Source organism: Acanthochromis polyacanthus, chromosome 14 (assembly GCF_021347895.1).
Source record: "Acanthochromis polyacanthus isolate Apoly-LR-REF ecotype Palm Island chromosome 14, KAUST_Apoly_ChrSc, whole genome shotgun sequence".
In the NCBI taxonomy this organism is placed as follows: domain Eukaryota; kingdom Metazoa; phylum Chordata; class Actinopteri; family Pomacentridae; genus Acanthochromis; species Acanthochromis polyacanthus.
In genome coordinates, this window is record NC_067126.1 from 1183335 (window position 1) to 1209484 (window position 26150).

The 26150-nt window shown below is 47.2% G+C and overlaps 1 protein-coding gene across 1 annotated transcript in view; it reads right to left on the reverse strand.

The window, feature by feature from the left end:
- Nucleotides 1–26150, reverse strand: part of si:dkey-230p4.1 (trichohyalin) — a 55871-nt gene that overhangs the window by 17384 nt on the left and 12337 nt on the right. The window contains exons 4-18 of the mRNA XM_051959379.1: nt 24169–24246; nt 23963–24033; nt 23726–23891; nt 23539–23645; nt 23097–23459; nt 22821–22947; nt 21340–21459; nt 21123–21271; nt 16459–16587; nt 14225–14303; nt 6931–7008; nt 5921–6067; nt 5732–5841; nt 5174–5315; nt 4881–5095 (exon numbers count right to left, since the gene is read on the reverse strand). Coding sequence (XP_051815339.1) covers nt 4881–5095; nt 5174–5315; nt 5732–5841; nt 5921–6067; nt 6931–7008; nt 14225–14303; nt 16459–16587; nt 21123–21271; nt 21340–21459; nt 22821–22947; nt 23097–23459; nt 23539–23645; nt 23726–23891; nt 23963–24033; nt 24169–24246 — 2081 coding nt within the window. The remainder of the gene's footprint in view (nt 1–4880; nt 5096–5173; nt 5316–5731; nt 5842–5920; nt 6068–6930; nt 7009–14224; nt 14304–16458; nt 16588–21122; nt 21272–21339; nt 21460–22820; nt 22948–23096; nt 23460–23538; nt 23646–23725; nt 23892–23962; nt 24034–24168; nt 24247–26150) is intronic.

Below are 26150 nucleotides of genomic sequence, written 5' to 3' on the forward strand. Positions count from 1 at the left end.
AGCAATCCCCGCTGCCTTGCGACCCCTCTGTTTGGGAGGGAAGGCGTCAGGAGTAAACCTCGAGGAAAAATCCAGAGTCCCTAAGGCAATTCAATGTTGTACTCAACTTTGTTCTGGCAGCTCCTGCCAGGTCGTTGGCGCCAAACTGTAATGGCCCTGCTGTTCCTTTGGATCATCACTAACAAACTTTCTGTAAACCTGCAAGACCTCAATGGCTCCAGAAAGCAACTGTCATTGACAATGAGCTGAGAAGACTCAAAGTGGACATTGCTACCCCCCAGGAAGCACGGCTTGCAGATTCAGGCACCCTGAAGAAGAAGGACTACACATTCTTCTGGCATGCGCCAATATCATCACCCCTATGAGAACAAGAGAGAGAGGAGTGACTGCAACAACGACAGAGGCATCTCCCTTCTCAGCATCGTCAGCAAAGTCTTTGCAAAGGTCATCTTGATCTGACTGTAGAAGCTGGCAGAACGTGTCTATCCCGAATCACAGTGTGGCTTCCAAGGTAAAAGGACAACGACAGACATGGTCTTCTCCCTTCGCCAATTCCAGGAGCAGTGTAGAGAACAACAGATGCCTCTGTATGTCGTTTTCATCAACCTCACCAAGGCATTTGATCTTGTCAGCAGAGATGGTCTCTTACAGATCATTCCAAAGATTAGCTGCCCACAAAAATTGCAGAGCATGATCAGATCCTTCCACACCAACATGAAGGGGTACAGTGAAGTTCAACGGCAGCTCCTCCAAGCCTGTGTCCTTGCCCCCATGCTCTTTGGAATCTTCTTTGCCTTGCTCCTTAAATGCGCCTTTGGCAAAGCAACAGAAGAAATCTATCTGTGGACCAGATCAGACAGCAGGCTTTTCAATCTCAGCCGACTTAGAGCCAAGAAAAGAGTTTGTGAAGTCCTCATCAGAGACATGCTGTTCGCTGATGATGCAGCCGTGGCGACCCACACCCAGCAGGAGCTGCAGGTACTAATCGACCATTACTCCCAGGTCTGCAAGGACTTCGGATTAACCATCAGTCTGAAGAAGACCAATGTCCCGGGGCAGAATACAGAGGAACCGCCAACCATCACCATCGACGACTTTAAGTTCGATGTAGTTCACCGGTTCACGCACCTTGGCCCCACCGTCACTGACAACCTCTCCTTGGACATTGAGATCGACAAGATGATCTGGAAGGCAACTGCAACACTCAATCACCTCACTTCACGACTGTGGACCAACCCCAAGCTGACAATGAAGACCAAGATGGCAGTGCACAACGGCTGTGTCATCAGCACTCTGCTGAACAGCAGTGATACATGTACCACATATTCCAGACAGGAGAGAAAACTCAACACCTTCCATTTGAGAAGCATCTGTCGTACCCTGGGCATAGCCTGGCAAGACAGAGTTTCTAACGCCGAAGTCTGATCCCGAGCCAAACTTTTAAGCTTGTTCACCCTGCTTGGACAGCACAGGCTGCATTGGCTAGGCCATGTCTACCACATGGAGGACGGCCCACAATCCAAAAGACATCCTCTATGGAGAGTTGGTATCTGGGAAGAGAACCAAAGGCCGCCCTCAGCTGCATTAAAAGGATGTCTGCAAGAGAGACATGAAGGTCCTCAACATCAACACCAAGTCCTGGGAGGACCTTCCAGCCGACCGTATGAGGTGGAGAAGCACCTGAATCAACACCTTAAGTCTGGAGAAGAGAAGCGGACAAACGCAGAAGCAGAAAAGAGGGCTGTAGAAAGGAGTGCTACAACCCCAACAGACCAGAGACCACACACAGATGTGACTTTTGCAACAGAGATTGTCATTCCCGCATCGGTCTCCTTAGCAACAAGCCACACTGCAGCAGCCGAACACACAGGAGAACCAGGATGTACACCCACGATCAACCCTAATCGCCTAGCTGTGCTGTGCACCTGCATAAACACATATATTTACCTGTGTCCAGGTGTGTTGTGTTCCTATATAAACCATATGTTTACCTGTCTCCAGGTGTGTTGTATTCCTATATAAACCATATATTTACCTGTGTCCAGATGTGTTGTGTTCCTATATAAACCATATACACTGCTCAAAAAAATTAAAGGAACACTTTGAAAATACATCATGTTTCAATACGGGGAAAAAACAAATGGATATTAGCATTGATATGGACTGGTTAACCCCTTAAACTTAAGTGTACCGCCGGCGGTACACCTACTAATTTGCATAGGAATTTCAAGAATGTCGGACGGCTGCAAACGCGATTATACAAACACTATACGCCGATGGAAAGCTTAGATTCTCATGAATCCGCCGGTATAAACCACTTTCAGATGTGATTACTACAGCGGGTGAGAAAAACACATTTGTCCGACAAAAACGAATATTCATCCATCCGTTCTCTGTACACGGCTTCAACGCACACAGCGCGACTCACATTTCCGGGTTCATTATTACACACAGAAAAAAAGATTCCACAAAAAACGGCCATAATCCAACCTTTTACATCCAGATGACACAAGCCAGTAAACTATTTTGTCCAAAACATGTCCTGAAGTCGGTATAAAATCCACAAATCGGTCGTTTTCAAGGAAATGCCCCTCGCGATGCGCGTCCAATATTCCCTGTATTTCTCGTCATTTTTTTTAATTTAAAAATAGAATATTAGCGATTTTTTTCTACTGAAAATGGCTGGAATTGACTGCAGTTTAAAGGGTTAATGTGTTAGGAATGAAAAGTGCCACATTGTTTGAAGGGAATGAAAATTATCAACACCCCAGTAGGGCTAAATTCAAGACACCCCAAAATCAAAGTGAAAAACTGATGTAGCAGGCTGGTCCATCTTTCTGAAATTCCTTGGCAGCAACTCAAAATGGTATTCAGTAGTTTGTATGGCCTCCATGTGCTTGTATGCAGACTGACGATGTCGGAACAAGCTCTGAATGAGACGATGGATGGTGTCCTGGGGTATCTCCTCCCAGAACTGGACCAGGGCATCACTGAGCTCCTGGACAGTCTGAGGAGCAACCTGATGGTGTCTGATGGAACAAAACATAATGTTCCAAAGGTGTTCTATTGGATCCAGGTCAGGTGAGCGTGGGGGCCAGCTAATGGTATCAGTTCCTTCATCCTCCAGGAACTGCATGAGTTCTCTTACCACATAAGACTGGGCATTGTCGTGGACCAGAAGGAATCCAGGACCACTGCACCAATGTAGGGTCTGACAATGGGTCAAAGGATTTCATCCTGATACGTAAAGGCAGTCAGAATGCCATTGTCCAGCCTGTAGAGGTCTGTGTGTCCCTCCATGGATATGCCTCCCCACACCATCACTGACCCACTACCAAACCGGTCACACTGAACAATGTTACAGGCAGCATAACGTTCTCCACGGCTTCTCCAGACCCTTTCATGTCTGTCACATGTGCTCAGGGTGAACCTGTTCTCATCTGTGAAAAGCACAGGGCACCAGTGGAGGCTTGCAAATTCCTGTGTTGCCAGCCGAGCTCCACGGTGCCGGTCAGCGGGCACTAGAGGACGCTGGGCCCTCAGACCACTCTCATTACATCTCTTTCTGATTGTTTGATCAGAGACATTCACACCAGTGGTCTGCTGGAGGTCATTTTGTAGAGCTATTGCAGTGGTCATCCTGTTCCTCCTTTCCCAATATGGCGTCAAATTTGTGTCAAAAGTCGTGCGCACGCAACACTCTTTCGTGCGCGCGAAACACGTACCCCGCGCGAGCGGAAAAAAGTCTCCATAGGCGCAAAAAACACTCTGCGCGCGAGTAGCAATGTCTCCGCGCGCGAGGAGCCTCTTACGCGCGTGGAGACATTGCTACTCGTCCGTGTATGGTGCCATAATTATCCGTGGAGCTCTGATTTACACGTGCGGGGAGAAGACTTTTGACCCTTTGTGGGCGGATACCAGTGCTCGCCACAATCTCCCTATGATTGGTTGTCTGCGACAGCAAGAACTCACCCCCCACGTGGGCACAGTCAGCTGGAGCCACTTTGATGCTGCTGCCGCTGTTCTGCAGCTCCGCAGAACACACACAGAACCGAGCCCGGATCTCCAACTGCCGGTGGGTGAGTGTCTCCACGTATTTCTGGCTCTAAACGGGGGGGCTGTCAGCCTTTAGTACAGTGATTAGACGTTAGTTAGCTCCATTGCTAACGGCAGTTACCCAGGTGGACTGACCGGAATCGGCCCAGAAGCCCAGATCAGTATCCCACATGTTTCACTGATTTGATGCAATACTTGGATTAAAAAGTGTTCCTTTAATTTTTTTGAGCAGTGTATTTACCTGTGTCCAGGTGTGTTGTATTCCTATATAAACCATATATTTACCTGTGTCCAGGTGTGTTGTATTCCTATATAAACCATATATTTACCTGTGTCCAGGTGTGTTGTATTCCTATATAAACCATATATTTACCTGTGTCCAGGTGTGTTGTATTCCTATATAAACCATATATTTACCTGTGTCCAGGTGTGTTGTATTCCTATATAAACCATATATTTACCTGTGTCCAGGTGTGTTGTATTCCTATATAAACCATATATTTACCTGTGTCCAGGTGTGTTGTATTCCTATATAAACCATATATTTACCTGTGTCCAGGTGTGTTGTATTCCTATATAAACCATATATTTACCTGTCTCCAGGTGTGTTGTATTCCTATATAAACCATATATTTACCTGTGTCCAGGTGTGTTGTATTCCTATATAAACCATATATTTACCTGTGTCCAGGTGTGTTGTATTCCTATATAAACCATATATTTACCTGTGTCCAGGTGTGTTGTATTCCTATATAAACCATATATTTACCTGTCTCCAGGTGTGTTGTATTCCTATATAAACTATATGTGAGCTGAGGTGTTACCTGAGCTCCTGGAGCTCCTCCTCCAGATGCGCCAGGTGTCTTTGCAGACCTTCCTGCTCCTGCTGCAGCCTCCTGTTGTCTCTCTGCTGCTCCTCCTGCAGCGTCTCCCTCCTCTTCACCTCCTCCTGTGCCTCTTTCACCTCCTTCTGCGCCTCTTTCAGCTGCTGCTGCACCTCCTTCAGCTCCAAACACACTGAGGCTCTCTGGGAGGATAGCTGAGGACCACACACAAACATCACACCTGGTACAGGTGAACATGCAGCAGTGTCACATGACTGTCAGCTCCTCTGTACCTCCTCCAGCTGCCCTCCCTCCCTCTGCTTCTCCTCCACCAAGGAGACCAGCTGCCTCTCCTTCTCCTCCATCTTCCTCTCCAGCTCCACCTCTCGCTCTCTCAGCTGATGGAGGACGTCAGCCTCTGAGGACCTCTGCTCTCTGAAAAGGAAACATGCAGATAATCTGGATTAAAGGATCAGGATTATGGAGTTTCTGTTTGAGATTAACAAATGTATTCTGCATCCAATAAAAAATAAGAATATAATAAATAAAACAAAAACAATATTAACAATAAATCAAATAATAATAAAGATTTCACACTTCAGGCTAAATGTATAAACCCACAATTAAGGCTTTTAAGATGGATTAAGTGTTTATATTCAGGATTAACATTTTTATTCAGGATCAATGTTTATATTCAGGATTAATGTTTTTATTCATGATTATGTTTTTAATCTAGATTAAATGTTTATATTCAGGACTAAATGTTTATATTCTGGGTTAAACATTTAAATTCAGGATTAAAGTCTTTACATTCTGGATTAAATGTTGATGAGTGCTGCAGGTGAACTCACCTGAGCTGGTTGCAGTCCATGTTGAGGGTTGTGACTTCTCTGTGCAGAGCGCTGACCTCTGACCTCAGAGCCTGGAGCTGTGATTGGCTGTCGGACAGCTCACCTTCCACCTGGAAAGACAGCGACAGTGATGCAGTAAAGGTGCCCTGCTCAGGTACCATCACTCAGAGCTCAGGTGAGCTGTGGTACCTGTAGCAGCTGATGGTTCAGCTCTCTCTTATCTGAGGCCAAAGCTGAGTTCAGGGCGGCCATCTTGTCCACTGCGTCACGTCCTTCGTCCACCTCCCGTCTCAGCAAAATCTCAGAGGACGAGAGACGCAACACAGCATCCCTGGACTGAGGGCAAAACCAAGTAATACAGTGATGGCTAAGGCCATACAGCTTCATCTACAGGTAAAAAGTTTCCATTCTCACCTCACCATTTAGTTAAGTTCATTTACACAGGTTATTTTCATTTGCAGTCAGCCACACCCCAAACAATTCATTTCACTTAATTTAAGTACACAGCACACATTTATTGGTTAATTTATCATTTATTTCTGGCCCCACACTGTATGTATGAAGTGCACACATTTCTGCAGTGTGGGGCTGGTTAAAATTGTGCTTTGTTTTGTATTAATCACCGTTTCTTCTTTTGAGTTACCGTGCTGGTGGGAGGTCCCTGGGGCTGAGAAGAAAGGCGAGGCCAAGGGTCTGTTCATTGGACCATACCAAGACCAGCCATCTTGGAGGGGGGGGATTTAGATTCGATTCGTTTCTTTTGTATCAGTTCCAGTTAATGTCTGTTGTGTTTTTCCCCTTTTGTATTATTTGGTTTGGCCAAGCCACTATATATGTTCCCTTGTGTCTCATTGTGTGAGGTCTGTTTGGTTAACAAATAGTTTGTTGCTGTTTTGAGTTAGGTTCTCGTTTTGTTGACCTCTTTTATAGGCCTAAACTTATGTTCGTTATTTTGTAACATTTTGCTTTTTGAAGTGTATTAAAAAAATCTGTTTTTTCAAAAAACCTCCTGCTTCCTCGTTGCCTTGCTGGTATGGCCCTGACAAATACAAACACTCGGCGGATTAAAGGGTTAACATTCAGGATTAAACGTTTAAATTCAGGATTAATGGGGTAAAATTCTGGATTAAAGGTTTAAATTCAAGATTAAAGTGTTTATATATTGTGATTAAAGGTTTAAACTCAGGACTGATCTTTACCTTCTGCAGAGCTTCTCTGGCATCAGCAGCTTCTTCTTCTGCTCTACGTTTGTGTAACTGCTCTCTCTCTAATGAGCCCTGCAGGACAGACATGAGGACAGACAGACATGAGGACAGACAGACAGGAGGACAGACATGAGGACAGACAGACATGAGGACAGACAGACAGGAGGACAGACAGACATGAGGACAGACATGAGGACAGACAGACATGAGGACAGACAGACATGAGGACAGACAGACAGGAGGACAGACATGAGGACAGACAGACATGAGGACAGACATGAGGACAGACAGACAGGAGGACAGACAGACATGAGGACAGACAGACAGGAGGACAGACAGACATGAGGACAGACATGAGGACAGACAGACAGGAGGACAGACAGACATGAGGACAGACAGACATGAGGACAGACAGACAGGAAGACAGACAGACATGAGGACAGACAGACAGGAGGACAGACATGAGGACAGACAGACATGAGGACAGACAGACAGGAGGACAGACAGACATGAGGACAGACAGACAGGAAGACAGACAGACAGGAAGACAGACAGACAGGAGGACAGACATGAGGACAGACAGACATGAGGACAGACAGACAGGAAGACAGACAGACATGAGGACAGACAGACAGGAGGACAGACATGAGGACAGACAGACATGAGGACAGACATGAGGACAGACAGACATGAGGACAGACATGTGGACAGACAGACAGGAAGACAGACAGACATGAGGACAGACAGACATGAGGACAGACATGAGGACAGACAGACATGAGGACAGACAGACATGAGGACAGACAGACATGAGGACAGACATGAGGACAGACATGAGGACAGACAGACAGGAGGACAGACAGACAGGAGGACAGACATGAGGACAGACAGACAGGAGGACACACAGACAGGAGGACAGACAGGAGGACAGACAGGAGGACAGACAGACAGGAGGACAAACATGAGGACAGACATGAGGACAGACAGACAGGAGGACAGACATGAGGACAGACAGACAGGAGGACAGACATGAGGACAGACAGGAGGACAGACAGACAGGAGGACAAACATGAGGACAGACAGACATGAGGACAGACATGTGGACAGACAGACATGAGGACAGACATGAGGAAAGACATGAGGAAAGACAGACAGGAGGACAGACAGACAGGAAGACAGACAGGAGGACAGACAGACAGGAGGACAGACATGAGGACAGACATGAGGACAGACAGACATGAGGACAGACAGACAGGAGGACAGACATGAGGACAGACAGGAGGACAGACATGAGGACAGACAGGAGGACAGACAAACAGGAGGACAGACATGAGGACAGACAGACATGAGGACAGACAGACATCAGGACAGACATGAGGACAGACAGGAGGACAGACATGAGGACAGACAGGAGGACAGACAAACAGGAGGACAGACATGAGGACAGACAGACAGGAGGACAGACAGGAGGACAGACATGAGGACAGACATGAGGACAGACAGACATGAGGACAGACATGAGGACAGACAGACAGGAGGACAGACATGAGGACAGACAGACAGGAGGACAGACAGACAGGAGGACAGACATGAGGACAGACAGGAGGACAGACAGACAGGAGGACAAACATGAGGACAGACAGACATGAGGACAGACATGAGGACAGACATGAGGACAGACAGACAAGAGGACAGACATGAGGACAGACAGACAGGAGGACAAACATGAGGACAGACAGACATGAGGACAGAGGACAAACATGAGGACAGACATGAGGACAGACATGAGGACAGACAGACAGGAGGACAGACAGACAGGAGGACAGACATGAGGACAGACAGACATGAGGACAGACAGACAGGAGGACAGACATGAGGACAGACAGACAGGAGGACGGACATAAGGACAGACAGACAGGAGGACAGACAGACAGGAGGACAGACATGAGGACAGACAGACAGGAGGACAGACAGACAGGAGGACAGACAGGAAGACAGACATGAGGACAGACATGAGGACAGACAGACAGGAGGACAGACAGACAGGAGGACAGACATGAGGACAGACAGACATGAGGACAGACAGACAGGAGGACAGACATGAGGACAGACAGACATGAGGACAGACATGAGGACAGACATGAGGACAGACAGACATGAGGACAGACAGGAGGACAGACATGAGGACAGACAGGAAGACAGACATGAGGACAGACATGAGGACAGACAGACAGGAGGACAGACAGACAGGAGGACAGACATGAGGACAGACAGACATGAGGACAGACAGACAGGAGGACAGACATGAGGACAGACAGACAGGAGGACAGACATGAGGACAGACATGAGGACAGACAGACATGAGGACAGACATGAGGACAGACATGAGGACAGACAGACAGGAGGACAGACAGACAGGAGGACAGACAGACATGAGGACAGACATGAGGACGGACAGACATGAGGACGGACAGCCATGAGGACAGCCAGACTGGAGGACAAACATGAGGACAGACAGACATGAGGACAGAAATAAGGACAGGCAGACATGAGGATAGACAGACAGGAGGACAGACAGACAGGAGGACAAACATGAGGACAGACAGACAGGAGGACAGACAGACAGGAGGACAGACAGACAGGAGGACAGACAGGAGGACAGACAGACATGAGGACAGACAGACATGAGGACAGACAGACAGGAGGACAGACAGACAGGAGGACAGACAGACAGGAGGACAAACATGAGGACAGACAGACATGAGGACAGACAGGAAGACAGACAGGAGGACAGACAGGAGGACAGACAGACATGAGGACAGACAGACAGGAGGACAGACAGGAGGACAGACAGACAGGAGGACAGACATGAGGACAGACATGAGGACAGACAGACATGAGGACAGACAGACAGGAGGACAGACAGACAGGAGGACAGACATGAGGACAGACAGACAGGAGGACAGACAGACAGGAGGACAGACAGGAAGACAGACATGAGGACAGACATGAGGACAGACAGACAGGAGGACAGACAGACAGGAGGACAGACATGAGGACAGACAGACATGAGGACAGACAGACAGGAGGACAGACATGAGGACAGACAGACATGAGGACAGACATGAGGACAGACATGAGGACAGACAGACATGAGGACAGACAGGAGGACAGACATGAGGACAGACAGGAAGACAGACATGAGGACAGACATGAGGACAGACAGACAGGAGGACAGACAGACAGGAGGACAGACATGAGGACAGACAGACATGAGGACAGACAGACAGGAGGACAGACATGAGGACAGACAGACAGGAGGACAGACATGAGGACAGACATGAGGACAGACAGACATGAGGACAGACATGAGGACAGACATGAGGACAGACATGAGGACAGACAGACAGGAGGACAGACAGACAGGAGGACAGACAGACATGAGGACAGACATGAGGACGGACAGACATGAGGACGGACAGCCATGAGGACAGCCAGACTGGAGGACAAACATGAGGACAGACAGACATGAGGACAGAAATAAGGACAGGCAGACATGAGGATAGACAGACAGGAGGACAGACAGACAGGAGGACAAACATGAGGACAGACAGACAGGAGGACAGACAGACAGGAGGACAGACAGACAGGAGGACAGACAGGAGGACAGACAGACATGAGGACAGACAGACATGAGGACAGACAGACAGGAGGACAGACAGACAGGAGGACAGACAGACAGGAGGACAAACATGAGGACAGACAGACATGAGGACAGACAGGAAGACAGACAGGAGGACAGACAGGAGGACAGACAGACATGAGGACAGACAGACAGGAGGACAGACAGGAGGACAGACAGACAGGAGGACAAACATGAGGACAGACAGACATGAGGACAGACAGGAGGACAGACAGGAGGACAGACAGGAGGACAGACAGACAGGAGGACAGACAGACATGAGGACAGACAGGAGGACAGACAGGAAGACAGACAGACAGGCGGACAGACATGAGGACAGACATAAGGACAGACATAAGGACAGACAGACAGGAGGACAAACATGCGGACAGACAGACATGAGGACAGACAGGAAGACAGACAGGAGGACAGACAGGAGGACAGACAGGAGGACAGACAGGAGGACAGAGACAGGAGGACAAACATGAGGACAGACAGACATGAGGACAGACAGACATGAGGACAGACAGGAGGACAGAGACAGGAGGACAAACATGAGGACAGACAGACATGAGGACAGACAGGAGGACAGACAGGAGGACAGACAGACAGGAGGACAGACAGACAGGAGGACAAACATGAGGACAGGCAGACATGAGGACAGAAATAAGGACAGGCAGACAGGAGGACAGACAGACAGGAGGACAGACAGACAGGAGGACAGACAGACATGAGGACAGGCAGGAGGACAGACAGACAGGAGGTCAGACAGGAGGACAGACAGGAAGACAGACAGACAGGCGGACAGACATGAGGACAGACATAAGGACAGACAGACAGGAGGACAGACAGACAGACAGAAGGATGGACATAAGGACAGACAGACAGGAGGACAGACAGACAGGAGGACGGACATAAGGACAGACAGACAGGAGGACAGACAGACAGGAGGACAGACATGAGGACAGACAGACAGGAGGACAGACAGACAGGAGGACAGACAGGAAGACAGACATGAGGACAGACAGACAGGAGGACAGACAGACAGGAGGACAGACATAAGGACAGACAGACAGGAGGACAGACATAAGGACAGAGAGACATGAGGACAGACAGACAGGGGGACAGACATGAGGACAGACAGACAGGAGGACAGAGACAGGAGGACAGACAGGAAGACAGACAGACAGACAGGAGGACAGACAGGAGGACAGACAGACAGGAGGACAAACATGAGGACAGGCAGACATGAGGACACAAATAAGGACAGGCAGACAGGAGGACAGACAGACAGGAGGACAGACAGACAGGAGGACAAACATGAGGACAGACAGACAGGAGGACAGACAGGAGGACAGACAGACATGAGGACAGACATGTGGACAGACAGACATGAGGACAGACAGGAGGACAGACAGGAGGACAGACAGACAGGAGGACAGACAGACAGGAGGACAAACATGAGGACAGGCAGACATGAGGACAGAAATAAGGACAGGCAGACAGGAGGACAGACAGACAGGAGGACAAACATGAGGACAGACAGACATGAGGACAGACATGAGGACAGACAGACATGAGGACAGACAGACAGGAGGACAGACAGACAGAAGGACAGACATGAGGACAGACAGACAGGAGGACAGACAGACATGAGGACAGACAGGAGGACAGACAGACAGGAGGACAGACAGGAGGGCAGACAGGAAGACAGACAGGAAGACAGACAGACAGGCGGACAGACAGGAGGACAGACAAACAGGAGGACAGACATAAGGACAGACAGACAGGAGGATGGACAGACAGACAGGAGGATGGACATAAGGACAGACAGACAGGAGGACAGACAGACAGGAGGACAGACATGAGGACAGACAGACAGGAGGACAGACATAAGGACAGACAGACAGGAGGACAGACAGACAGGAGGACAGACATAAGGACAGACATAAGGACAGACAGACAGGAGGACAGACAGACAGGAGGACAGACAGGAAGACAGACATGAGGACAGACATAAGGACAGACAGACAGGAGGACAGACATAAGGACAGACAGACAGGAGGACAGACAGACAGGAGGACAGACATAAGGACAGACATAAGGACAGACAGACAGGAGGACAGACAGACAGGAGGACAGACATGAGGACAGACATAAGGACAGACAGACAGGAGGACAGACAGACAGGAGGACAGACATAAGGACAGACAGACAGGAGGACAGACAGACAGGAGGACAGACATAAGGACAGACATAAGGACAGACAGACAGGAGGACAGACAGGAAGACAGACATGAGGACAGACAGACAGGAGGACAGACATAAGGACAGAGAGACATGAGGACAGACAGACAGGAGGACAAACATGAGGACAGACAGACAGGAGGACAGACAGACAGGAGGACAGACAGATAGGAGGACAGACAGGAGGACAGACATAAGGACAGACAGACAGGAGGACAGACATGAGGACAGACAGACATGAGGACAGACAGACAGGAGGACAGACATAAGGACAGACAGACATGAGGACAGACAGACAGGAGGACAGACATAAGGACAGACAGACAGGAGGACAGACAGACATGAGGACAGACAGACAGGAGGACGGACATAAGGACAGACAGACAGGAGGACAGACAGACAGGAGGACAGACAGGAGGACAGAGACAGGAGGACAAACATGAGGACAGACAGACATGAGGACAGACAGGAGGACAGACAGGAGGACAGACAGACAGGAGGACAGACAGACAGGAGGACAAACATGAGGACAGGCAGACATGAGGACAGAAATAAGGACAGGCAGACAGGAGGACAGACAGACAGGAGGACAAACATGAGGACAGACAGACATGAGGACAGACAGGAGGACAGACAGACAGGAGGACAGACAGACAGGAGGTCAGACAGGAGGACAGACAGGAAGACAGACAGACAGGCGGACAGACATGAGGACAGACATAAGGACAGACAGACAGGAGGATGGACATAAGGACAGACAGACATGAGGACAGACAGACAGGAGGACGGACATAAGGACAGACAGACAGGAGGACAGACAGACAGGAGGACAGACATGAGGACAGACAGACAGGAGGACAGACAGACAGGAGGACAGACAGGAAGACAGACATAAGGACAGACAGACAGGAGGACAGACAGACAGGAGGACAGACAGGAAGACAGACATGAGGACAGACAGACAGGAGGACAGACATAAGGACAGAGAGACATGAGGACAGACAGACAGGAGGACAGACAGACAGGAGGACAGACAGATAGGAGGACAGACAGGAGGACAGACATAAGGACAGACAGACATGAGGACAGACAGACAGGAGGACAGACATAAGGACAGACAGACATGAGGACAGACAGACAGGAGGACAGACAGACAGGAGGACGGACATAAGGACAGACAGACAGGAGGACAGACAGACAGGAGGACAGACAGGAGGACAGAGACAGGAGGACAAACATGAGGACAGACAGACATGAGGACAGACAGGAGGACAGACAGGAAGACAGACAGACAGACAGGAGGACAGACTCAGTCTTCTACAGTCAGAGCCAGTCCAGAACCTCAGAGTTCGGTTCTACCTTCAGTCTGTGGATCTCAGTTCTCTGCAGAGCTTCTCTCTCTGACTGCTGGACGTTCTCTAACAGTTCCGCCTCCACTCTGAAACAGAACCACAGATGTAGAGCAGACAACACGGAACGGCAGAACCCAGTAGAACCCAATAGAATCCAGTAGAACGCAGAACAGCAGAACTCAGTGAAACTCTGTACAACATAGTAGAACCTGGTAGAACCCTGTGGAACCCGGGAGAGCACGGTACAACCTGGTAGAACTCAGGAGAACTCAGTAGAACATGGTAGAACCCGGTAGGACTCGGCAGAGCACGGTAGAACCCAGGAGAACCCAAAGGAACACGTTAGAACCCAGTAGAACCTAGTCGAACATGGAACAGCAGAACCCGGTAGAACCCAGTGGAATCCAGCAGAACACGGAACAAGAGAACTCGATAGAATTCAGTAGAACTCAGTAGAAGACGGAACAGCAGGACCCAGAAGAACCCAGTAGCAGTGTTGGGCAAGCTACTTGTAAACTGTACTGAGCTAAGCTACCAGCTACTCTGTGTTAAATCAAGCTTCACTACACTGAAGCTATGACCCACAGAAATGTAGCAAGCTAAGCTACAGCAATATGGCCAAAGTAGCTTAATACATTCAAGTTACTTTTTTTTCTTACCAAAAAATTTCAGGGACTAATGAAGTCAGTCAGACGGAGACAAGAAAATGCTGACTTGTTTATTATTAAACCATCATTTTTGTTCTCAGTGCTCCAAACTTACTAAGTTGATACACTGAGGAATATGTGGAGCTCTATTTAAAATGAATCAACCTTTTTACATTAGAAATCATTGTTTTGATTTTCTTTTTAGTTTGTATTGCAGACATAATGTATCTGATAATTAAGTTGCAGTAGCTTATATTAACACACCACTTACATTGGAGGGTATAATAGGTTACATTTGATATCATTTCCATATAAAGTAAGCAATATTATAGTAAGACAATTTTATACATAATTTGGGTATTAAATCAAGTTTTATTTCTTAAGTCTAATATCTATGTAAAATCATTCAATGCTTTCCCAAAGTGCTGTATCCACTACTACTTAACTCAGTTTTGGTCTTGAGTGTAAGATTAAGATATTTAATCATTTATGCCATCACTTTTGTTTCCCTTTCTGTTATTTTTTTCAGCCATTTGCTCATTAGTGTTAACAGTAATACTGAAGAAGACAGATTTTGGTTTTACTGTTACCTCGTTTTCTCCCATACCTCTTCCCTCCAATATGTATCAGTTTAATTATTTAATCCCCCAATTTATACATATTCACACACTGCCACCACAACCTTACGCTGAATTTAATTAATTTACTGCCACGCGAATTTTAGATGTTGAAAAGTAGCTCGTTGTGTGTGCATCTTATACTGCGGTTGACATGTGGTGGTTAGCTAACTGCTGCTGGTTGTGCATATTCGGTATCACCTGTATATGGGTTCTCACATTTGTAGTTGACGTCTTTAAAGTTGACAGAAACTTCGCCTTGGGCTGGCACAGTAGGCATCTGAAAACAATTTTTCTCCGTTTTTACACAAAAACTCATATAACTATGTAGGTAGGGCCACGGTGACTCTGACTCCTTCTCTGCCATCTCTCATGAACTGAAGCGAGCGTCTGTGTGTGTGTGTGTGTGTGTGTGTGTGTGTGTGTGTGTGTGTGTGTGTGTGTGTGTGTGGATCCAGTGGAAGGGAATGTTGAATGACGACATCAACAGTTCCTCTGCTTCTATTGGTCGACACAGACATGTCGGCGTTTGGAGAGGATGTCACTGTCTGATCCTTAAAAGTGTGAGATGAGCCTGCAGCAGAGCAGAAAGCTCCGCTTCAAGCAGTTCAACATTCATCATTTTTAATGTAGCTTTTTGCGTTCGCTACCGCACTACATGACCAAAAGATTAGCTAAGCTGTTGAAACGTTTTTTATTTTGTAAACAACGACGCTACCACGTCGTTACAGAAAAATGTAGTTAAACTACTAACGACGCTATTTGTAGTGACGTTACTGCCCAACACTGCCCAGTAGAACCCTGTAGAACACGGCACAGTAGAACCCAGTAGAACCCACTAGAACACAAAACAGCACAACCCTGTAGAACACGGTAGAGCACAGTACAACCTGGTAGAACCGAGTAGAACCTGGTAGAACCCCATAGAATACGGTAGAACCTTGTAGAACCCAGCAGAGCGTGATAGAACCGGTTACCGTCGGCGTGTCTCAGCCTCCAGACACTCCAGGCGCTCCTGCTGTCGGTCTCGGTCTCTGTGGAGCTCCTCCTCTCTGCTCTGGACCTCCTGCAGCTGTAGGCGGAGGGAGGAACACACCTCCTGCTCTCTGTCAGAGGTCACACAGAGGTCACACAGAGGTCACACAGAGGTCACACAGAGGTCATCTGTACATGCAGACACAGGTGTGAACACTAGTTTATATCCACTTCTAAAGACCATGTTTTCAGATCAGTTCCACTCCTAGAACTCTGAATGTTCTCTGATGTAATCATTAAAACAAGAATCTTTGTTATTTCAGCTTGTTCCATTTCTGGAAATACGACTAAATCTGCTGCATCTTAAACAAACAGAAATATTAATGTTTGGTTAAATTTGTCCGTTTCCTCCTCAGTTTGGTTCTTCTGGTTTATCTTTGACTCCTCTGGACAGAACTGGGTGGCTGTGGCTCAGGTGGTAGAGCGGGTCGTCCAATGATCAAAGGGTCGGTGGTTTGATTCCCACTCTGTCCTAGTCATGTGCTGTTGTGTCCTTGGGCAAGACACTTTACCCGCCTTGCCTCCAGTGCTGCTCTCACACTGGTGCGTGAATGTTGGTGGTCAGAGGGGCTGTAGGATTGGCAGCCACGCTTCCATCAATCTGCCCCAGGACAGCTGTGACTACAAATGTAGCTTACCACCACCAGAGTGAGAATGTGTGAGTGAATGAATAATGGATCCATTGTGAAGCGCTTTGAGTGCCCAGAAAAGCGCTATATAAATCTAATCCATTATTATTATTTACAACTGGTTCAGCTCTTCTAAATTTGTGGTCTTTCTGACTTGGTTCTTCAAGTTCTTGATGGGTCTACATCAGGACTTTGTGGAGACCAGTCTAGAACCTTCATTCAAGCCTGATAGAACCATTTCTTTACCACATCTGATGTGTGTTTGGGCTCATTGTCTGGTTGAAACATCCAACTGTGCCCAAGATCAACCTTCTGCTGATGGTTTTAGGTTTTCCTGAAGAACGTGGAGGTGATCCTCCTTCTTCATTATTCCATTTACTTTGTGTGAAGCTCGAGTTCGTCAGAACATGATACTGTCACCTCCATGTTTGATGGTAGGTTTGGTGTTCTTGGGGTTAAATCAGAATCAGAATCACTTTATTCATCCCCGAAGGGAAATTCAGTTGTCAGGGTTCTTATCTGTTTAATTTTGAATTGAATAGCCTGACTGCTGATGGCAAGAAAGATTTCCTAAATCTTTCAGTCTTGCAGCGTAGGGACAGGAGCCATCCACTGATGTTTCGTTGTTCATTGAGGCAGATGTGAAGTGGATGATCCATGTTGGTCAGAATGGCCTCCATCTTGCTCAGTGTCCGTCTCTCCACCTCATCCTCCAATGAGTTCAATCTGATTCCAACCACAGAGCAGCTTTTTTAATCAGTTTGTTCAGACACCTTGCATCCTTCTGTTTTATGCTGCCTCCCAGCAGACTGCAGCATAAAACAGGACACTTGCTACCACAGACTGATAAAACATCTGCAGCATCTTACTGCAGATGTCTAGTGATCGAAGTCTTCTGAGGCAATAAAGTCGGCTCTGGCCCTTTTTGCAGATGAAGTCTACGTTTGTAGACCAGTCCAACTTATTATCAAGATGGACATCTAAATATTTATATGATGTCACCATCTCGATGTCCACGAGTGTTCACTGGCTGAAGAGGGGGTTTGGACCTGCGGAAATCTATGATCATTTCCTTTGTCTTTGAGGCGTTGAGTAGCAGCAGTTTTTGTGACTCCAGTCACTGAAGGCACTTCTCAGATCTCTGTATTCAGCTTCATGTCCTTTTTGGATACATGCCACAATAGCAGTGTCATCAGAGTATTTCTGAATGTGGCAGGACTCAGTGCTGGATTTGAAGTCAGATGTATACAGTGTGAACAGGAATGGAGCCAGGACTGTTCCTTGTGGAGCCCCAGTACTACTCATTAATGTCCCAGAAACACAGTTCCCCAGCCTGACAAACTGTGGCCTTCCTGTCAGGTAATCTGTAGTCCATGAAACATAGGAAGGATCCACTCCCATCTCTGTGAGCTTGTCTTTGAGGATGGTGGGTTGGATGGAGTTGAATGCATTTGAAAAATCAAAGAACATGATTCTCACATAAACTCCAGGTTCCTCCACATGAGACAGGACACGGTGAAACATGAAGAGGATGGCATCATCCACTCCAATGTGTTCTTTGTATGCAAACTGCAAGGAATCGAGTTTGTCTTTGACCTCAAGCCTCAGCAGATGTAAAACCAGCCGCTCCAGAGTTTTCATGGTATGTGAGGTCAGAGCAATAGGTCTGTAGTCATTTAGTTCAGCCGGACATTTGATTTTTAGTACCGGTACAGTACAGGAGCAAAGTCTCTGAAGCTCCAACATCACCCCTGTCTCTGTGTCAGAGATGGATACAGGTGCTGGAACGGAAGTGGCTGCAGCTGTGGAGACATGTGTAGGAGACGGAGGAGAAGGAGGAGGAGCTATAGTGGGGATTTCCATATGTTGAGGAGAAGAAGGAGTAGCAGCAGTGGAAGTAGGTGTGTCCACAGTGTCAAATCTGTTGAAGAACAAGTTGAGTTCATCAGCTCTTTCCACATCACCCACTATTGGCTTCCTCCTCTTTTTATTGTTGTGTCCAGAGATGGTATTGATTCCTCTCCACACATCACGGATGTTGCCGTGTAGAAAATTCCTCTCTATCATCTTTTTGTATTCCATCTTTGCCTCTTTCAGTCTCCTCTTCAACTCGTGTTGCACTTCTTTGAGCCGTTCGTTGTCACCGTCTCTAAAAGCTTGTTTTTTTTTTTTGGTTGAGGATTGCCTTTATGTCGCTTGTGATCCATGGTTTGTTATTGGGGAAACAGCGAACAGTCTTTGCAGGTCTGACTGTGTCTCTACAGAAGCTGATGTATTCACTAAAACAATCAACCTGTCTGTCAGTGTTCATACTGTCCTCATCTGTTTCCAGAAGCACATTCCAGTCTGTTGATTCAAAGCAGTCCCTTAGAACTTCACTAGCTTGAGGATTCCATCTTCTGATTTGGACTTTAGTTGCAGGCTGTCTCAGCACACAAGGTTTGTAACAGGTCTGCAGATAAACCAGGTTATGATCTGACCTGCCCAGTGGTGGTAAGGCAGTAGCTCTGTAAGCTTCTTTGACATTGGCATACAGCAGGTCTGGGGTATTATTTCCTCTGGTAGGGCAGTTAACAAACTGTGTAAATTCGGTCAGGTGAGAGGAGAGGCTGACATGATTGAAATCTCCTGATATTATTACAAGTGCCTCAGGATGTTGAGTCTGTATCCTAGCAACAGTATCATGCAACAAATCACATGGAACCAAGTCAGTTGCTTTGGGTGGAATGTATACAAGCATTGTTATGATGTGACTGAACTCCCTTGGGACATAATATGGCCGAAGTCCAACTGCCAACAGTTCAATATCTGGACAACACAATTTCTCCTTAACCATTATGTGTGAGGAGTTACACCATCTCTGGTTAACAAATAAAGCCAGACCTCCTCCTTTCTTCTTGCCACTAGCTTTAGTATCTCTGTCTGACCTTATGAGGGTGAAGCCAGGTAGATCCACAGTTGAGTCTGAGTTGTTTTGATTCAACCAGGTCTTAGTAAAACACAGGAGACTGCATTCACGGTATGTTTTGTCCGTCGTCACCAATGTCTCCAGCTCGTCACATTTGTTTGGCAAAGAGTTCACGTTTCCCATAATGATTGATGGAAGAAAGGGCTTGTATCTCCATTATCTAGCCTTCACCTTTGCACCAGCACAGCAACCATGAAAACACCTCAATATGTCCACTGGAATTGGATGTTGCAGTCCAGATTTGTTCTGTCTCAATGAAAAAAGCTCATCTCTTGAATAGATTCTTCTCCCAGCAGAAACCTCCATCAGCAGTCGATAAAACACGACAAAATATTTAAAAAATATAGCAAAAACTGAAAACAGTTAAGAGACACCAAACTTTGCAGCCACTTTCACAGGCGCAGGTTCCGGAGGCCTCACCTTAAAGGCCTCACCATCAGTTTTTATTCCATCTGACCACAGAACTTTCCTCCAGAACCTTTTCTTTGTCCATGTGATGAGTGGAGCTTGAAGGTTCTGCTTCTAGAGGAAGAACTTCCTTCTTCATGGATCCTCTAGAACCCTGTGGACACTGACAGCTGTGTTCCAGCAGCTTCTCATCTATCCAGACCTGCTTTCTGATGGTTCCTGGTTGACTCTTGACCATCCTGACCAATGGTCTCTCAGCAGCAGATGGTAGTTTGTGTTTTCTTCCTGATGATGGCAGTAACACAACTGGACCATGAACTTTATTCTGACAAACAGACGATTCTGGATCTGAAGCTGCTTTCAAATGGCTCCCAGTGACTTTTTGACTGGTTCCAGTCAGTGGTTTTCTTTTCCAGATCGTTGCTGAGTTCTTCAGACTTTTCCACTGTAATGTTTTAGTCTAATGAGTGGATCTAATGGTTCTGTTTAAACTGACTATGTGTGTGTGTGTGTGTGTGTGTGTGTGTGTGTGTGTGTGTGTGTGTGTGTGTGTGTGTGTGTGTGTGTGTGTGTGTGTGTGTGTGTGTGTGTGTGTGTGTACCTGCTCAGTAGCTCCACAGTGAGTGTGAGCTCCTGCTGTGTGTGTTGTGTTTGTGCATTCAGCTGCTGGTTGTTGTCCTCCAGCTGCTCCAGCTGAACCTTCAGGGTCGTGATGTCGTCGTTGAGGCGCCGCAGAGAAAGCTCCGCCCCCTGACAGACAGAGCCAGTGAGACGGCAGCAAGGTGTGAGCTCAGCAGGAAGGTCTGAGCGCCACTGACCTGCAGCTCCTCGTGTTTCCAGCGGAGGGCGCTCTCAGCGTGGGACAGGACGGACAGCAGGGAGGACAGGTCCAGGCCGAGGATGCCATCTGAGGACACGCTGCTGCTGAGGGATCTGGACTAAACAAAAACACCTGACAGTGAGAACCAATCAGAGCGGCCCTGGTCCAGAAGCAGCTCTAAACAGCAGCTAGCTGCTAGTTATGCTAACGGGTCACATATAGGAGGAACCACAACTTCCAGCAGCTCTGTAACTCTGATAGAAACTAGAAGCAGAAGGTGGACTTTAAGGTGGACCTCCATCAGCCTGATGGAACTGAACCCCTGGATGGCTGGTTAGCAGGACGTCCTGATTTCTTGTGATTGTAGATAATGCTTCCATGGAACTACTGTCATTGTATAAAGGGTTGTAGCAGTGTAGTGTAGTTCATGGTTTTGAGCTCTACTGATCCATGATGATCAACATTATCGCTATAGAAACCTTCCACTAACTGGAAGCTGTGGAGAAACACCTGCTCATCACAGTGGAGGACACTGATGTTCTGGAGTGTCCAGCACAGTCTCCAGACTTTAACCCATGGAGCTGGTTTGGATGAACTGGACAGAAGAGTGAAAGCAAAGAACCTACAAGAACCACATATTTATGGGAACTTCTGCTAGAGTTGGAAGAACTTCCTGAAGAACATCTGATTTCCATGTCTGTCAAAGGTGGTACTTTGATGAGTCAAAATTTGAGAATATATTTTGGTTTCTACATTGATTATTATTGTTCATTTGTTTGATGCTTTCATTTCAGATAACACGGACACATTAACATGTAGAATTTACAATAAAAAAATGGAAAAACTGGGATGTTCTAAAACTTTTGACCAGTAGTATACATACCTACACAGATATTTAGATATATATATAAGAATATATATACAGTAGTGCAGAATGACAACTGCTAGAGGGATAAATTAATTAAAAGGCTCCATATTGCAAAAACCCCTTTATATTTATTTAATAGTTTTCATAAACTTTGTGTGTCCAATAAAAGCTGTTTAGATCTGAAGACATTTACTTCTCTCATTCCTCAAACCTCTCACAGCTAGTGAACTCTACCAGCCAGGAGTTACCTCACTGCTAACTAACCAATAGGGACCCAGCTTCTTATTGCCCCGTCCCAATCTGAGATGGTGGAAACTTTAATCCAATAAACAAGGACTGGGAGGGTTACTGTGTTTTCATGTTAGCATGTGTTAGCATCTGTTCGTTTCTCTCCTGCTCTCCTGTGCTCATTAAACTACATCTTAATTCAGCTGAACTACAATAAAGCTGCTCTCCTTTCCAGATGTTTCTGTTGTCAGACAGCAGAACCAGGATGAAACAGAGGGACTCATCCAGATCACATGCTAACATGCTAACTAGCAGAAGCCTCATTTAAAATACTGATTTTATAACGTCGTCTGACAACAAACACAACAGTTAAAAACACTCACCAGTCTGATCACAGCCTGACTGACCGACTGAAGGCTTCTCTCCGATTCCCTGAGTCTCTCAGCCTCCTTCTCCATCACCTCCATCTGATGGACCTCCTGTTGCAGTGATCGAGAGAGCTCCACAACCCTAAAGACAGAGAGAAAGAGCTCTACAATCATTCATTAAAGAGAGGCAGAGCTCTACAATCACTCATTAAAGAGAGATAGGGCTCTTCAGGGCTGGAGGTTGATGATGAATCTGATTTTGAATAAATGAAGAACATCAGAAACTTTTACCGCTGTTGTGTCTGTTCAACTTGAGATTGATGGATGAGCTGCAACTCTGACAGAACCCGCTGCTGCTCCTCCTCCATCTTCACCTTCTCCTCCTGCATCTCCTCCTGTGTCTTCTCCTCCATCTGGTCCTCCTCTCTGTGCTCCAGCTCTCCTAAGGTGAAGGTTCCCAGGGTGGAGGAGCAAATGGGCAGAGGTGCAGCAGCTGAGGAGTCCAGAAGAGGTAGGACCAGTGTGGGGGACAGAGGAGGAGGCAGGTCAGAGAGTGAGGAGGTGTGAGGAGCACTGAGCCTCATGGAGGAGCCACAGCTGAAGAGGAGGGACGAGGAGAGACGAGAAAATTCTGCCCTCAGCTGCCACAGATCCCTGCAACACAGAGACAGGATGGTCAACTGATGGTCGTGTTGCTGTAGCAGAGCGTGGTGATTGGTTGCGGTAGATGTACCTGTCTGCAGCTGTCTTCATGATGTAACAGTGTCTCCTCAGGGCGACCACAGACCTCCACACTGACAGCAGTTGAGCCTGGTGCTGACCCACATGACCCGACCGACACTAAACAAACATAAACAAACAAATAAACAACATGTCAGTGTGACAGCGGCTTAGCGCCACCTTCAGGTCAAATGGCTCACCTCCCTCTCTCTGTGCCAGTCTGCCTCCCTCTTTCCCGCCTCCTCCACAGCTGTCGTCCAATCAGCTGTCAGTTTCTGGAAGTCCTCCCTCAGGACCCTGTTGGCCTGCTCTGATTGGCTGAGCTGCTCCCGGAGGAGAGCGTTGGTGTCGGCCAGACCAACAGACCTGAGGACAGACACACCTGGTGAGGTCATAGCAGTGATGTCACTGCAGCATGAGTGGACAGGTGAACACACCTGTGCTGCTCCTCCTCCAGCCTGATGAGGGCGCTCTCCAAGGAGTCACTGTGCTGCTCTCTGATCCTCCGCTGCAGACACACAACAGACACACAACAGCTGTAGCATCTGGATGGATGCAGGGCCAGCATCAGGCCTGCAGCAGGTGGCGTACTAGTTCTGCTATAGTACGATGCAGTACTGCTATAGTACTACTTCAATCTCACCTCAGTGCTGATCATCTGTGTGTGTTCATCCTCCACCTGAAGCTCCAAGCGTTGACATCGATCCCTGTACTCCAACACCTGCAATATTCATCAGTACTAGTCAGTATTCACTAGTATTAGTCAGTATTCACCAGTACTAGTCAGTATTCACCAGTATTAGTCAGTACTCATTAGCACTAGTCAGTATTCACTAGTATTAGTCAGTATTCACTAGTACCTGTCAGTCCCACAGAAACTGGTTAACAAACTGAGTCCATTGGATATCAGCACCTCTATGTACAACTGGTTGCTAGATTTCCTCACCAACAGACCACAGTCGGTGAGAAACACCATCTGCAGCTCCATCTGTCTCCATCAGAACCCCACAGGGATGGGTTCTGAGCCCACTACTGTTCAAGCTGCTGACTCATGACTGCTGCTCTGCATCCACCGCAAACCTCATCATTAAGTATCCGGATGACCATATCCAATATGGTCTGCTGTTCCCGGCTCGGCTGCGGATCACGTGCAATGGCAGGAGGTACAGCTTCACTACACCGGAGGATGCAGAGAAATACTACATGGATACCATGTTCTGCCTCTAGTCATGCTGCTATAGGCCTATAGGCTGCTGGGGGACTTCTCTTGACGCACTGAGCCCTTCTCTATCTACCTTTACATTTAATATGTATACCGTTATTGCAGTACATTCACTCTGTCTCCCCCTGTGCTATTTCTCTGAGTGTCCCTGGTCCCAGAGCTGGATGCTTCAGATCTGTGGTTGATGTTCCACCAGCTGGTCCAGTCTCCATCATGTCCACTGTGGGATGCTGCTGCTGACCTTCCTCCAGCCCTCTGCTTCCAACTCCCTTTTTCCACCAGTCAACTCTGCATCGCCTTCACTATACTGTTATGCTAACTTACATACTGTTTGAATTTTACTGCTAGCTATATATGGAGTATGTTTAATGTCAGAGCCGTACATCATCAGAGTAAACTATGAGTCAGTTTTCAATGTTAGCTTATACTTTGTCTGTGTCACATATCCTGTCATACATGTATCCAAATGTGTGTTGTGTTTTCCTTGCTTTCCCACCCCTCCCTCTTCTCCCATCCCTCCCCCTTGCCCTCCTCTGTCCCTCTCAACCCCCCCGGCCAGCAGGCAGATGGGTCCCCCCTATATAGAGCCGGGTTCTGCTCCAGGTTTCTTCCCTGTTAAAGGGTGTTTTCCTGCCACTGTCTCCTTTGGACTGCTCTGGGGGTCAGGCATATGGGTTCTGTAAAGCGTCTTGAGACGATTTGACTGTAATTGACGCTATATAAATAAAATTGAATTGAATTGAATTGAATTGAATTGAATACCATAGCCCCGGCACTCCAAGCAGGTGAAGCGCTTGATACCAACAAAAATGAAGGATGAAGAGCACCTCTCCTCAGCTCACTGGGCCTTTTTCACACCACAGTAGCACGGACTGTTTAACAGATAAGCTTTAGACCTTCTTGGACTTGTTCTAATGTCTTTCCGTTTTGATTATTATACTCAAGGACTGAGTGGTGAGTTCACATAACACCCCAGCTAAGTATCTGTTGTTATATTTTATGCACAGTATGCAGATATATATGTGTGTATATGTGTATAGTCATATATGTGGAGGCCTATATTGACGTTTGTGTATCTATTTACGTTGCTAAGTGGAGCACTGGTTTAGGCCAAGTAGGATGCTTAATGCATATTTTTCTAGATGTCCCGTTTGGGGGGACATCTGGGGAGTGGGAGAGGGGTGTTTTCAGGTTTTGTTTTTCCCCACACTTCAGAGGTATGTATTTGTATTTTTGGTTTTCGTCCTGGTCAGAAGGCTTGTATTGGACACTAACATGTTGACAAGGGAGTCAGGCAGATTTATTACATGTAATGAATGGAGTAATGGCTGATAATACAACAATTAGAATGTGCTCTTGGAATGTCCATGGGATCCGGGACCCAATAATACGCAAGAAAATAC